This window comes from Lagopus muta, chromosome 12, assembly GCF_023343835.1.
Source record: "Lagopus muta isolate bLagMut1 chromosome 12, bLagMut1 primary, whole genome shotgun sequence".
Classification (NCBI taxonomy): domain Eukaryota; kingdom Metazoa; phylum Chordata; class Aves; order Galliformes; family Phasianidae; genus Lagopus; species Lagopus muta.
In genome coordinates, this window is record NC_064444.1 from 16499415 (window position 1) to 16515726 (window position 16312).

The 16312-nt window shown below is 40.3% G+C and overlaps 1 protein-coding gene across 13 annotated transcripts in view; it reads right to left on the reverse strand.

The window, feature by feature from the left end:
* Positions 1-16312, reverse strand: part of ESRP2 (epithelial splicing regulatory protein 2) — a 77832-nt gene that overhangs the window by 20183 nt on the left and 41337 nt on the right. For all 13 annotated transcript variants that reach the window (XM_048958421.1, XM_048958416.1, XM_048958422.1 and 10 more), the window contains one exon: positions 675-788. In XM_048958421.1, coding sequence (XP_048814378.1) covers positions 675-788 — 114 coding nt within the window. The remainder of the gene's footprint in view (positions 1-674; positions 789-16312) is intronic.

Below are 16312 nucleotides of genomic sequence, written 5' to 3' on the forward strand. Positions count from 1 at the left end.
TGATCAACTCCAATGTCAGCTGCTCCCATTCCTATGGGATTTCTTCAGTCCCTGTCAAGCAGGTTAACTCGGCAGCCACCACCCCAAACAACGGCAAGCTTCTTCCTGTGCAAATCAGGCTTGATTGGGAACTGCTGCTTTGTGTGGGAGTAGCAAATAAGCTGTAGTACTGCATTCTGCTGAATAAATACAGATGGGAAACAACTGCCATTCTCCAGGCCAAGTCACTGCCTGCACATTTACTTTCTACAGGACACTGACATATGGTCCTACCAACTTCAGGTTTGGTACAAACACATAACCCTGCTCATGACCAGTGACTTAATTCAAACCTAAACAGAGGAACACTTCTATCACGTCCACTGAGGTCAGACCTTTGTAATCATGCCCTACAACACAGAATACAGGCAACTTGTAGTTCTTCTTCTAACTTGTCTTTCCTTATTTTCTCCTTCATAATGCTTGTCTGGGTGTCCTCCAGTGCTCTAGCTGATTTTCCAGAATAAGTGTTGAAGCACAGTAATAGTCTACAAGGTGAGGATCATCAGAAGTATTCCTGGAGCACTACAGTTCCCAGGGTGGAACTGTGTTGCTCATCTCAAACTCAGATGAAGGACATCAGAGAATATAGTTAAACACAGTAGTGCTCTTTTATGTCAGTTCTGATCTCATACCTTCTTAGATGTTTCTGGGTGGAGGACTTGTCGAATGAGTAACTGGCCATCACTGCAAAGGGTGTAAGAGTTCCTTCCAAATACTTTCAAATCACTGGATACCAGCTGAATAAACTGAAAAAGAGATAACTTGCATTTACTGACTGACACACGAAATGCAATAAAACAAACAGTAACTATAAAAACTCTTCTTTTAGAAAGGTAAAAAGTTCAATAATTCATAACTTTTGAAAAAACATGATATAGAACAGACGTGAGCTCCTAAGTAAAATGCAGACAAAAAACATTTTATATTCTGCAAACCCATCAAGAACACCAGCAATAAGACAAAAAGGACAACTAGGAAGAATTTAGTGATCATATAAAGGAAGTGGTATTGTAATAGTAAGCTTCAAAATCCAAACTAATAATTAAAAATTGCTGTGCTGTGTTTTAAAGGAAAAAAATCCCTCCAAGATCAATCAGAATACTAACTGTATGACAATCTTTCTTAACCTATGACACCTTTGACAACAGTTACATCCTCCATATTTTGCTTTAAATTAAACTTCAAAACAAAACAAAATCCAACCCATCACAATTTACTGTTTCAAAAGTTATATGCTAGGAAAAACAAACAAACTTCGGTCTGATGCCTTAAGAACTGAAATTATGAGCTAAAATCAAGTTATTCCTTGCATGTAGAATGGATTATCCCCAAAAAGGTCAATCCTCAAGAGGAAAGGGCTGCATCTGTCTCACTCAGTACTATTTTCCATCCTTGGACAACAGCTTCTGGCCTTTTATTAGCCCATATCAGGATTAAATTCCCTGTTCCTAATTGGTAACTAACACAGTATAGTTTCTACATATATGAAATCAGTACAAAGGAGCTTGTTAACCAACATTCAAGGCGACAAATATAATTATTCTAAGCTTCCCTCTTGATGCTACTCACTCCCAGGAAAGCATCACATCACAAACAAAGAAATAACTAATCATGATGCAGTAGCAGCCACCCACTGCTCTCAGCTATAACCTACAGCAGAAAAACACCTCCCCTTTAAATAAGAACAAATCTGCAACTGCAAAGATATATATATATTGTCTTTTAATCTGCGTATGTGGAAAATAACAGCTGGTTTGTTTTATTATCAACACATGCAACACTGTACATAGTTACAGTCTCTGCTTTCTAAAGACAACAGCCTAATGATCTGCTCTCACAGCTACACAATAACTTTGAACAAACATAGCAATTATGTCCCAAAGGTAAGTCTCACAAGGGAGAAATCTTACATTAGACACAGTGGTAGCAGCAAAGACAAGATTACCCAGGCTTTAATTTGAAGTAACTGCTTAAACCCAACATGGGTCCACGTAGAATCATAGAACCATAGAATCACTTTTTAGGCTTGGACAGCTAGCTCGTGTTCTTCTGCCAGTCTGAGTTCAGAAACACTGTAGCGACAGCTATTGCATGTCCCCAGACAGAGAACTGGGGACAGAAGTGAGTAAGGAAAGCTATTTACATCAGCATCTTGCGCAGCTTGCCTAATTTAAAGATAATAAAGATATAATTTGAAGATGTATCTACATATCTCTGTATGTAGGTCACACTGAAAGTAATGCCTCCTATTTATTCCCATGGAAACTACAACAGATAAAAAGAGGGCAATAACAGTACTTGGTAGAGCAAACTGTCAGCTACAAAACATTGTTTATCAACGTAGTCACCACCATTAGCATTCTCACCAGCAATGACCAGGAGCCTGCTTACCACACTCAAAATCCTACAGTAGCAGAGGTGACCCACTGTTACTGTCAACACTGCTGAAACATCACCCACTGCCTCCCTTTGCTCACATCCACTTTTTGGTCTCCACACGTGTTCAGCAAGTGTCAGTGAATGTCAGTGGGTGCCATTTTTTTTCCATCTGGAGGAGGAATTCAGCAACACACCTTTGGTTTCTTCACACTTCCCATGTCAGAAACCATTCCATCAGACTGCCCCTCTGCTGTCATCTGTTGCACAGCAACACAATGTAACAGAATAACAGTGGAAAGGTTCAAGCCAACATGATAAAATAGGAGGCATTACTTTCAGAGCAGCCCTGGTAAGTATATATATATGTGATATTAAATAACTTCATTTTATATAAAAACAGAAGATAATTGAAACTTTTTAAAGGGCGAAATATCTCCTCTAATCCTTTCCAAAGCAACTCTTTGCACACTATCAAAGCAAACAAACAAACCACAAGACATTCTTGCAGACCAGAATGCCAGTTTCCTCCCGACTGGTAGCCCAGGTTCCCACCACGAGCTGAAGGCTTGGAGAACCTGAGGCTGTAAAGCAAGTCATTGTTTAGGAATGATTTAAAGTCAGAAAACTGAGCTCCAAGAGTGCTCAAAATACCTCAACTGATGTGTAAACACCAGAAAAAGAAGAAAATGCCAGAGCTCAAAAAGAACCACTTCAGAAATGCTGTTATGGGGCAGCAACAAATATTCTCACTATAACAAATACAATGATAATTGCCTTCTTACTAAATGCAACATCTTTCTCCTGTTTTAACTTCTAGGCACAGTAAAAAGCAAATATTTGTAAGAAAGGATTGGAAATGGAAGTAGGCATTAGCCTCCAGAAGATGCACAGGAGCTCTTGCCAAAGCAAAGCAGAGCCTTACTGTAGAGCAATTACAAAACACTCCTAGATCTCCAACTTTGCACCCTATGCTTCTGAAGGTGCACAGAAGGCCATATAACTCAAGTGCAATTGGAGAGCTGCTCTGATCAGAATCAAGAAGTGAAGCAGGAAATGCAGGAGTGGAAACTCCTATTTATTTGTAAAGCAAATTGCTCTCAAAAAGTCTTCAAGTTAGAAAATAAAAAGGAAAAAATGTTTGGATAAGAGAGGAAGCACTCAGACCAAACAGTATCAAATACATTGGTAAAAATAAACAAATCAAGACTGTTGCACTGAAATATTAATCTTTTTTCTTTTGTGTTTCCCATACAACTGAGAAGACAGATAAAGTCTATCACACACATTCAGGAGTTAAAGCAACTAGAGCACATACATTTTAATGCAGCTTTATAAATACAAGTTCAGTGATTACAAGTTTCAGCTGAAAGGCCACTTGAGCCTCCTTTTTCACACTATAAATTTCAGGCAGCACCTCAGAACACAACCTGCAACGTTCGTACGCCGTATAAAAACACGTTAAGACCAGTGCCAGATTTACATTACAATTTTCTCTCACACCTTCAACAACTTGTCCACAGTTCAACCATTTTGTAAACTCCACCCACATTCCCTTAACTCCACTTAGAAAAACCATCTCAGCTATTTACCTCCTGTCATCCCCCTTCGTCCTGCTCTCCACAGCGCTGCCCCACATTCAGATTTCCCCCAAGCTCACACACCCTCTTGTCTTCCCTGTTCACCTAGTCATTTTGTAGTAACTGAGTTAAAGAGCGCTAATTATCGCTGTTTGCATCTTGCAACCAGTCCTCACTGCAGGAAGCACAGTGTACAGGCATCATCCTCCACCCCTTATGGTTCCGCCGCTCAGTATGTGCTAGAGTTCTGATGAATCACTCTATATTTAAAGGAACATGTTCAATAATTCGATACACAGATTAAAAATCAAGCAGAGAAAACAGAAAAAATTAAACAAGCTGTTCTATACATTTACCTCCACGAAACACAAAACATTTCTCAGGGAAAATGTGCTGAGAGGGAAGTAGGGAGTCAGAAGACTACTTTGAAAAACTGGCTAAACAGGCTTTTGGTCATGGAGCCGAGAGTACAAAGAGAGCGCAGAGACATGTTTTGCCAGCAGCAAAGCTGGATGAAAGCCAGCACAAGCTGCTGTGTTTCCACAAATGAATCCCAAGTGGCTGAAATGACACAGCCCCCTTCGTGGAGCCTTAACTGAACAAAGCTGTAGATCTTAGAGAAACACGAAGATTCCTCAGAGCTCTTTCAATAGTTACAGTGCACTAAAATAAACCTCTGGCTATTTGGATATTCCCATTTCCCTAACTAAAAATAGCTCCCATCCTTGAGAAAGGCCACTGCATCTGAGCTGTGTCTGTGGCTGGGATGGTAATGAAACAGACGTAATTCAGTTGCAGAAGCCATCTATCTGACAAGCGAACTGTATCTGAACTACAGACCTGCAAGCCTCACCTCTGTGCCAGACAACTTCATGGAACAAATCCTGCTGGACACTATGGCAGAGGGTAGAGAGGGAGGTGATATGGGATAACCAGCTTCACCAAGAAATATTCACCAGCTTGGCTTCACCAAGGACAGGTCCTGCCTGACCAACAACACTGTTTTTTAGGATGGTTTAACCATAACAGGACAATGGAAGAGCCACTGATGACATCTACCTGGACTTCAGTAAAGCCTTTGACACAGTTGTCCATAATATGCTTCTCTCCAAATTGAGAATATAAGAATTTGATGGGTAGACTGTTCAACAGATGAGGAACTGGTTGCAGGGTCATACCCAGAGACTGGTGGTCAACTGCACAATGTCCAGATGGAGACTGGTGACAAGAGGCATCCCTCAGGGGTCAGTACTGGGATCTGTGCTCTTTAACATCTTCACCAATGACATCGACAGTGGGATTGAGTGCACCCTCAGCAGTTTGCAGAGGACACCAAGCTGTGTGACGCAGTCAACACACCCAAAGGATGCCACCCAGACAGACCTAGACAGGCTGGAACAATGGGCCCAGGTAAACTTCAGGAGGCTCAACAAATCCAAGTGCAGCAGCTTGCATCTGGGTCACAGTAAAGTCCACTATCAGTACAGGCTAGTGATGTAAGGATGGAGCACAGCCCTGTTAAGAAGGACCTGAAGAGCACTGGTGGATGGCAAGCTGGACATGATCCAGCAATGTGCCCTCACAGCCCAGAAAGCCAACTGTATCCTGAGCTGCAACAAAAGGAGTATGGTCATCAGGTCAAGGGAGGTGATCCTGACCCTCTACTCTGCACTGGTGAGGCCTCACTTGGAGCACTGCATCCAGATGTGGAGTCCACAGCGCAGGAGAGATGTGGACCTGTTAAAGTGCATCCACAGTAGAGCCACAAAAACGATCCAAGGAATGGAACATCTTCCCTATGAGGACAAGCTGAGAGAGCTGAGGCTGTTCAGCCAGGAGAAGAGAAGGCTCTGGGGAGGTCTGACAGCAGCCTTTCAACATCTAAAGCGGGGCTGTGAGAAAGAAAGAGACAGACTCCTTAGCAGGGCCTGCTTTGATAGGACAAGGGAAAATGGTTTCAAACTGAAGGAGGGGTGCTTGACACTGGATAAGGTTGGGGCTTTTTTGTGTTTTTTTTTTTTTGTTTTTGTTTTTGTTTTCTGATTTTTTTTGTTTTCTTTTTTACAATAAGGGTGGTGAGTCACAGGAAAAGGTTTGCTCAAGAAGGTCATGGCTGTCCTGTCCTTGGAGACATTCAAGGTCAGGCTGGACCAGGCTCTGAGCACTCAATTGAGCTTCAGACATTCCTGTTCACTGCAAGGGAGTTGGTCTAAATGATCTGCAGGGTCCCTTCCAACATGAACAATTCTGTGATTCTAAATCCAAAACCAAGATAATCTGCAGAGGTTCTCTCTTCCATTCACCTCTGAAAATTAACAAACTTTTGGCTGTTTCTTTCTCATCAGGTTTGTTCCTTCTTCAAAACTGGACCATTTCTGTTTATAGCACTATCTGTTTCACTCTGTTAGCCCTACTGACCCAATACATCTAATGAAACCAGGTTAAACACAAAACTGTTCACAAAGCCAAAGAATTAAAGGCATCTTTGGAACTTAACTCTGGACAAAATCAGCTCCCAGAAAGAAGCCCAGCTTACATCCCACACTAAAGCTAGACATGCATCCATATCCCCACGTAGAAAGATGGTACTGGAAGATTCATCAATGTTCTCTGCACAATTGGATGGTCCTCACCACGGAAGAGCATCATTTCGTATCAGTGAAATTAAAAGAATGCTGCTAAATTACCTAGAGATTAAAATTTGGTGCTGAATACATGTGGATAAATAATCAATTTTCTGCCACATTATCTTATTTCAAAGTGCTCATTTTTGACTTCCATGGCATCTTTAGACTGCAGGAAGTCAAGTCACACCTGGTCCAGCCAAAAATTAAGACCACAAACCCAAAAGATGACACCTGATTTAACATGAAGCCCATAAAAAAAAAAAGCTTAACAGCCTCCATGTTCTAGAGTCCTTTGCAAAAGAGGTGTGGAGTCCCATTTTTATACACATACACAAATACACATTAGTGTTTGCCTCTTCCACAAAAAGAAGATTCTAACTGTTGCTTTGACAGAGAATATGCTTAATTAAAAAAAATAAACAACAACCTTATGCAGGAGTGACATCTTTTGGTCACGATTAAAAGGAACACTTTCATGAATAACTCAGAAAAAAAAAAAGTTATTTTAGCTCACCTAGAATCCTATATTCCATTATACTCCCTTGAACTTAAATTACCCATACACAGCTGTCCACGACAAACAGCAAAGATACACTCCACAGAATTTTATAATGTGCTGTTTGAGATAAAAAGTTTTATCTGAGTCATAGGAGTCGAGCTGCTTACGTCCCCTTTGCTAAAACCTTTAAAATTAGATGTGCCTTCCCTATCTCTTAAAGCCCCCATTCTTTCTAAAATAGAATAAGTTCTGACTCTAATAAGCATGCATCTCTATGCAAAACAGGAACTTAACATCTACTTCAGGTCTCTTTTGCAAACATATTCTTTAATCTATGTAAAAGATCTCCTCCATCAACAAGTTGCTAGAATGAAGAGTGGGACAGCATAGGCTCCATTACAGGCATGTAGCTCCTACATACAGATGACTATGTAAGGATCTTCTTTGTATAGAATTATGCATACGGACAAGTTAAACTAGGAAATCTTATCAGATCAGTTGAGCATCTGTGTTTGCATGTCTAATAACTCAGGCTTTCTAAATTTAAATTGAGGTTTCTAAATTTCACATCATTATTTCTCAAAGCTTTGCTTTGGATCCTGAAAATTATCACATTTCCATTACATTTTACTAGCATTATGAATTTTGAGAACTACGGTTTATTGGACAGGTTGACAAAAGGAATTTATCTACCTCAGCGTACCACTGACACTAAGATCTATTCAGATTTGCACATATAACAGTTTTATGTTGCAGAAACAACTTAAATAGCAACTATAAAGTGCTTTCTTCCTTCAACCCATAAACATCAGAGTCCATTTTCATGCAAACTCCCCCACTTTGACACATGTCCTTGGTCAAATGAAAGAGATACTAAACTTTCCTCCTAATCATAGCTCTCCTAGCAATGAGACCACACATTAGTTCACTGCAAAGTGCAGCCTAAATGTGCATCTCATATGCCTCAACTAAAGCCAGACTACTTATCACCATATATGATATTCAGACTTGTGTTTAGAAAAAAAAAAATACAAAATAACCATTACTTATTACACATTACTGTAAGTCACAACATCAGAGCTTTAAGCTGTCTTTTAGGCCTTGGTGTGAGTTATTCTTTGCTTGTAGCACACGTCACAAAACAATGATGTCTTCTTCCTGCTAAGAGAAGCATCAAACACAAATGAAATAACAAAACACAGGCAAAGATATCGCAGGCCTTGGAGACTGATTTCAGAGTGCCCTCTACAATTTATCACCAGAGAACAGCCTCAACCAAGCATATTCTTGCAGGTGCAGTTCCTGGAATGAGATTTCCATTGTCTGCCCTGTGAATTCGCAATCTCCCCATCCTTGGGGATACACAAGACTCAACTGCACACAGTGCTGGGCAGCCTGTTCTAGCTGCCCCTGCTTTAAGGGGTTGACCTAGAAACACAAGTCTGCTCCAACCTCAGCTATTCTATGACTCTGGTCTCTTAGGGCTCTTCGTTTTGTCTACTCTGCAGCTAAACAAGAGTGTTACATCAGTGTCACCTTAGCTCATATGTGGAGTCTGTGTGTGTCTTGAGAGAAAGGGTGAGATGCAGCAGAGTTCGATAAAATAACTCTCCTGCTACCAAACATAAGCAAGATTGGAGCATTGCTGGAAAAAAAAAGAAAAAAACCACCCAGGGAAGTCTCCCTTAAGAATTAAAGGCTTTAACAGCATGAGAAATCTCACGAGTAACAGCTCATCCGTGTGGTATACAAAGCTTGAACATACACACTATATCCATGTGTGACATGATGGCTTTGGAATATGCTCTCACCTGGACTTTGTGCCTTAGACTCAACACCCACAAGGGTTTCACATTTATTTACAATACTCTCCACTGGCAGTTTTCTACTCCTTCACTCTTCAAACCTTGTTGATAATGTCAGCTTTATCCATGCAATGGTGGAATTTAAAGCATGCCAATACTACTGGAAAGTGTGCAGACTGCATTTCAGCAGTATTTACAAGTATGATAACCCTTCATTGTGCTAGGTAACTTTTTAAACAGCAAACCCTATAGTAAGCCATTGCCTTTGTTCATCTGTTAACTGCTATTCCACATGGCTGATAATGGATGCATGGTGACCTTGTACTGAAACTGCTGTATGGAGAAAAAGCAACACTTGAGCCAACAAGCTGCAGCTGATTCCCCCCACCCCTTGTTACATAGAAGTTACTACATTTAGATACCATTTAAACGTGAAAGAAGAATTGCTTCTGGGCTTCATTTCTCTGTGGAGAAAACTTGAAGATGACACAAGCAGCCCAGGTCCACTCACCAGAAATACTAGAAAACAATACTGCCAGTTTGATTTTACTCTCTTCAACACCAGTGCCTGAGATTACTGAGCGACTGAAAACTAGCCTGGACAAAGGTGTGGCTTTCATTTCTAGCATGCCACAGATGGTATAACAGTGCTCAGCATGGTCACCTATAGCATGAAGGTACTGAAATGGTAGGCAATAACTGAGTAATCAATCACAATGGCCACCATAGGCATACCTGAGATGGTGTACCACCGTTAGTCCATGTATTACCCTCAGACAGCACAGTTTCCATCCAGCTTTGGAATTTCGAAGTGTAAGAACAGGTTTGCCTACCTCAGTCTCAAGGAGCTGCAGGAAATGGCACCCAGCATGCAAGCACTGTAAGCTGGCTTCCACTCAAGTCTTCTCTGCAACCTCTTTCTACCTACTAACCTTGTCATTTTGTATTCTTACCTGAACAGAGTTTCAACAACAGCAAAGCAGGCACCACACCTCCTGCTGCTTCTGATGCTTTTGCAACACAGTTTCATCTACACTTAGCATCTGTATAGACACAAACCCTTCTTGTTTCCTTTCTCATATTCACACTTCTCCATACATGGCACAAACTTCTACCAACAAAGATAGTGGGATTAAAGCCTCAATCAACATCTGCCTGGAGTTCTGCCATAAATTCCAAACACAGTAAGCCTTCAAAGCAACATGCAGCTAATAAATAAATACAGGATAACTATTTTTAAAGCTATCTGAAGATATCCATTTTCATCCTCGGTTGCTGGGAATTTGAAATTTCAATAAATAATACTACTCTGTCCTCATTACAACTCTATGGTGACCAGTGTGATGGCAAAGGCAGGGAGCTGCATAGCCACATACACCTCTTAGGGAAAAAATTCCAGTTGATTACATTCTTCCATTCAACAACTTTTAAATTCACCATATTCTTTCACAGTTACACGGAGAGGGTGTACATTTAGCTTAGATGAAGCTAACCTGCTGTTGCTGGTTCAGTAACCAGTATAATATAAATACAGAAACAAAGCAATGGTTGTCATGGATTGTCTGTCCCAGGGACAGCTTGTACACCATCAAAAATATTGCTGTGACTCAGCATCATCAGAAACTTTACACTTCCGAAACAGTTTATACCTTATTTATTTCCTTGCCTCATTTTAACTGGACCTGGGCCTTTGTGTCACAAAGTAAACAAAACTACCTAAAAGTTTAGTTTTTCCTAGGAAAGAATGCCTTCTGCCAAGACAAAGACCTGTCCAACCCACATCACTTGAGGATTTTATGACCATATTTGATTAATTATTTCTCAGATAGAAGTTTGCAGCCCTAGCTTGTTTGTATGCTTTCCAGCTACGGTATCTATAGCATCTAATTCGGGTAATGCATTACGCATAAAAGAGGAGAGCGTGGTTCAGGCCACCTAAATGTCACAGCAATCAGGTCACAGCTTTTATCTTCAAAAGCACGGTCTGTTTTAATAAGAGAGTGCTGAAATGTGCACAGGACCAGAAGTTAAGTCTTGTGTGAGACAAAAGAAGCCCAGTCCAGCAGCATAAGAACTGCAGTTTCTGGACTTACTTCACAATTGTATTATGTGTCAGGGAACCGACCAATAAGAAACACTTGCAGAGAAAAAGCAGGTTGTTTTTCTGTTTAAATTAACCCCTATGGAAGAGGCCACCAGAAAGCAATAATAAACAAAATGCAGAAAAATTACAAACCTTGCAGATCACCTTAGCATGTGTCTGTGTGGGTTATTCACAAGTCTGTCATTATACAAAAGATAAGATTCAGGAAACCTGAAATATTTGCAACAACAACAAAACAATAATAATCCATATTCTGTCAACCTTTTACATATATTTCAAGCAGGATTACAACAGCGTAGTGCCTCACACACCACATAGGCTGCTGGCTGTCAGTGCAGCTCACAGAACAACTCACCACAGCCTGAAAGAAAATGCTGGACATACCTCCTGAACTCTAAGTTTCAATATGGTACCACCAGCATTTCCTACTTTTTTTTTTTAAATTTAAGCACAAGCTCTCTCTCACAGTATTCTATATGACCCCCCACTCTCTCTTACCTCTGTTTCAAGGACAAATTTCAATAGCAATGTGATCTTTAGCACTGGCTCTATTGACTGTAATGCATGGTACTGCTCTATTTACTCAACTACCTCACTGTTTGTAGTGCAAGCTTAACCAGTTGTAGAACAGCCAATGCCTTTAACATTAAATGTTTTTTTCTGTTATTCTTCCCTTTTCTTTTTATAAGTTCTTTTTGCAGTAATGACCAAGGAAAGAAGAGGAAGTATAAAAAGAAGACGTATATATCATCCGCAATTATCTTTTCTTCTAGATTCTTTCATACTTCTGCCTCACCTTTAACCTGTACAGTAAGAATATAATACACTTTGACTGTCCTGAATAACAGACTTGAGATCCATTAAGTATTTTTGCTTATAAAAGAATTCAAGTAATCCTTGCACAAACTTACAAACATGAGCAAAAAAGGTGAAACTTCCATGAAACTGCTTCAAGTTTTCCCTTTCTTGTTCAACATGCCATTATGAAAACAAAAATGAGAAGCAGACCTCTAAGTCAGCTAGCCTTTAGCCTCTGAAATGTTGAAGTCACAGACTGAAGCAACAAGGCCACGCATCAAATATTAAGTTTGATAAAAGGACAAGTGAAAATAAGCAAAATAATTACCTCTGAGATTTGAGCAGTCCACTTACATTGGGCTTTCCAAGGGATTCAAACCTACCCAATGCAGAACAAGAACATGAATGGTAGCGTTATTTAAATGCTGTTTAATCTCAGAGAACTGCATTCTCTTTCCCAGGTAGCTTTTTGCTTCTGGAACTCTGTGACTGAGCAGACTGGATGGGAACTGTACAGAATACGAAACAAACCACACAGCTCCTTGTGATCAGTTATTTCTATCCGAGGTGTGAGTGTAGCAGTGGGAGATGATTCACATTCTCTTGTATTTCTTTATGTATATTACAATCGCAGCAGCTTTCTTCTTCTGCCTTAGATATTTACCTGATGTCCTTCAACACTCTTTACAATAAGCAGAAGTTCATCGTGTAACGATTTGTGATACAAGGAGTAACAGTCCTGAAATTAAGTTTCCTTCCAATATTTTAGCACTAACAATATCCCCTTCTGAGTACATTTTGCCCCTCTCTTGTATGGCACAGTAGCCATGGGAAAGAAAAACTCAAGAGTTTTCAAACTGAAGCGATGGCTTTTTCTTCTTTTCACAAGCTACAAATGCTCACAAACAGTGAGCGCATTAAAGTTTCAATTCCCAATAATTTCCTTGTAATATTTACCTTACATACCACAGAGTTCACAGCATGTGGATTTAATGAGCAAGGGACAGATAAGTAAAGCAGTTGCTTATAACAACGCAAAACAGAGGTTACCATACAGAAGTATATTGGAGTAAGCTGTGAACAGTTTAAGGAATACCAGCACATTTATCAGAGCAATGCAACAAGGTTTCCAGAGCAAATGTGGCTTCAGATCCTGTATCTACTGAGGATACATACACAAAATTGCCTTTCTAAGTATTGATATTTTCCTGGCTTGAAATGAGCATGTAGCTGGCAGAAATTGATGAAAAAGATGAATAACAATATGGTATCCTTGCAGTCTTCATGAAAAGCAGCAACTGTTATGGAAAAATATATTTCTAGAGCAATAGAGGGAATAAGATTTACAACAGGGAAGAAAAAAAGACCATTTGCCAAGATCTATATGAGGACAACACCAAATCACTAAACTTGCAAAGAATTTTAAAAGCAGCAAAGTAAGTTAGTTGAGACCAATGCAATTAACACATCCATCGGTTTTCAATTCATTGTTCCCATTTTTTTTTGCTAAAGATTTCTAACACAAGATTTGTTAGAAATCTTGTGTAACAAGATTTGTCTAAGACAAATCTTTCACTATTCTACTGAATTTCAAATACATATAGAAGTCCTACTTCTGGGGAATAAAATTACATGGCATCAGCTTTTTCCTCTCTCACTTGAGGATACTAAAATGGCCCTAGATTAAAACTTGCTTGCTGCAGTAAGCATTTCACCACGCAGTTTCACATAACATACCAGACACAGAGATCCACAGCCACTTAGATTCTGTGATGCTTTGTTAATAATCTTAAATTATTTGATATTCCATTTTCCTAATTATGATCCTGTCAGCTGTAACTATTCCACTTGTACGCAGTACTTCCATATTAGCCTGCTGGTTTTAGCCTTCTGGCTTCACCAGAAAGACTGCCAAACAGATAGAGGAACAGAGAGAGGAATCACTCACATTCATAATACATTCATAAGCTTTAGATGGCAACAATTTGCTAAGGAGAGGCCACAGATACAAGTGAGAGAAAAGACAGTGTTTCTATTTATGTTTCTAACTGAAAGACACAGAAGCTCTAATTTTAACCACAAGAAGCATAAAACAATACAGAGCTGACACTATGTAAATAGTTACTCCTGAACAAATCAAATCACAATCAGCATTTTTATGGCACTGGCCACAACTCTGCTCTGCTGGCAACATCAACTCCTGTCAGCATCTGTAACTGTGTCACTCTTAAACCTAAACATTCAGCAGGGAAGTGCTGCTAACACTCTGACAGAAGTGTTGCTCTCATTTGGAAGCATCCAGCCACACAAGACCTGCTGCATATTAACCTAAGGGTGCTTTTGTTTTAATAAAAATTCTGTGCAAACCAACACACTGATGCAAGAACAGCACAGCCCTCCCCCAAGCTGTGACAAGGGCCAGATTAAGCGCCAGTGCAGGTTTGCAGACATTGGAGTATCCACAGAGAATTTTCTAAACTGCTTCCATGTTAACATGTAAGGACTGGTAGAACCACTGCATGTATTTATTATTAAAATAGTGGAATCCAAGTCCTTCATTCTTCTTCTATTATCCTTCTGACAATTTTGAAAGCCCTGAAAATAGTTCATTAACACATTTCCAAGGACTTTTTCAGTAACTACTTATGGCAAGTAATAAAACAAAGTTCAAGAATTTTGAGGATCACATAATCACCACCAGCAATGCTTTCATCAACAAGCTTCCACCCTGTACTTTACCATCTTCCTGAGGCTTTTTAAAAGTTGCAAATACAATTTCAAGAGAAGTCCCAGTATTTGGTGTAACACAGCAGTGAGGACACTGCAAACTGCTAGGGATACAGCTCTAAACATTGAACAAAATCAGGCACTTCAAGCCACTCTGAGCAGCCTTTCTCCACACCTGTAATTGTAGTGTTTATTTTCTATATATTCTCGTCCATCTCATCCCAGTGAGAGAATTAACATTAATGTTTATCTTCATTGGAACAAGCAGCAGCATCCACTGCCACAAGCAGCCTGCTCAGGTCAAATCATTCACCCCTAATGAATACTGCCATCTCCCTTCATTTTAAGAGAAGGAAGAAGATAGCCCGTCTCACTGGGAATACCACATTTTTATGCCTTCAGAGAAACTAATACACAGCTTTAGACAAATTTCTTTATTTAATCCTCTGGTCATTCTAAAGTTAAATGCACCTGAACAAAGCTAGGTTTAAATACTCTAGCAATTCAGATAAAAGTTACAGCCTTCAGCTGGCTTTGTCCCATAAAAGCTAACAGAGCACAAATGCTGTTAACAACAAATGCACCCACATTACGCATATTTATGCATGCATTATAGATATAAAACACAGAGATTGTTTCTTCTATTAACTCTCAACTGTTTAAGAGAGCAGATTTCAGTGCTTTAACGATAACTCAGGGGGAGTTGAGTAGCACAGAGAACTTGAAGTAGTAAAAAAAATCTTTTACCTAGCCTACCTTTTAAGGAGGGAAGATTTAGGTTAGATGTTAGGGGGAAGTTCTTTACTAGGAGAGTGGTTAGGCCCTGGAACGGGCTGCCCAGGGAGGTTGTGGATGCCCCGTCCTTGGACGTGTTTAAGGCCAGGTTGGACGGGGTCCTGGGCAACCTGATCTGAATGTGTATGTTTGGTGGCCCTGCTAGGCAGGGGGGTTGGAACTACATGATCCTTGGGGTCCCTTCCAACCCGGGTGATTCTGTGATTCTGTGATAGCCCACTACAGAGTTAACAGAATCACTAGAGCTCTTTCACTTGCTGTCCATTTTCATTACTAAACAGCAAAACTCCAAACTGCAGAGGAGTTAAGCTAAGTTAACTAAGGGAGTCCTGAAGCTACAGGAAGCATTACCACACCCTTATTTCCCCAACATAAAGACTGACAATATTCCAGTATTGGTGTCAAACCATTTAACTAATGCTCAGCTAAATTTATCAGACAGAACAGGAAGCTATTAGATGCTAACACAAATTAAGAACAACACATAAGACTGTACGTCTCAGCCATCCTCCAGGAGCAGGGCTTTGTGTCTCACCTGCTCTGACAACCTGAAGGCCACCTTCTGTCTTTCAGGGGATCCTCATCACTTCTTGTTGACACAAAACCAAGGCCACACTACAAACTGCTTGGCATCCTACCTGCCTTAAAGCATTTCTCTCATTTCACCCGCATGCTTGCCCTCACCTTGGCACTGTGGCTGTCCTCAAACTATCTATCTGCTGCACTGCTCAGAAAGATCCACTCCAGAGCTGGTATTCAACTCAGAACTGCGTCCTGCTCCATTTGCAGCCCCCAAACCCCGTGTACTATCAGAATGCAAGGGAGAGAGGTCCATGTGAGAACCACTAAGTGAAAGGTGCCACAAAGTTTTTGTGCAACTGCAGCTTGAGAGCACGATGTGGGGGCAGAAATACTTTAAGCTGGCATCACCATCAAACAAGCTGGATCATGAAAGAAGC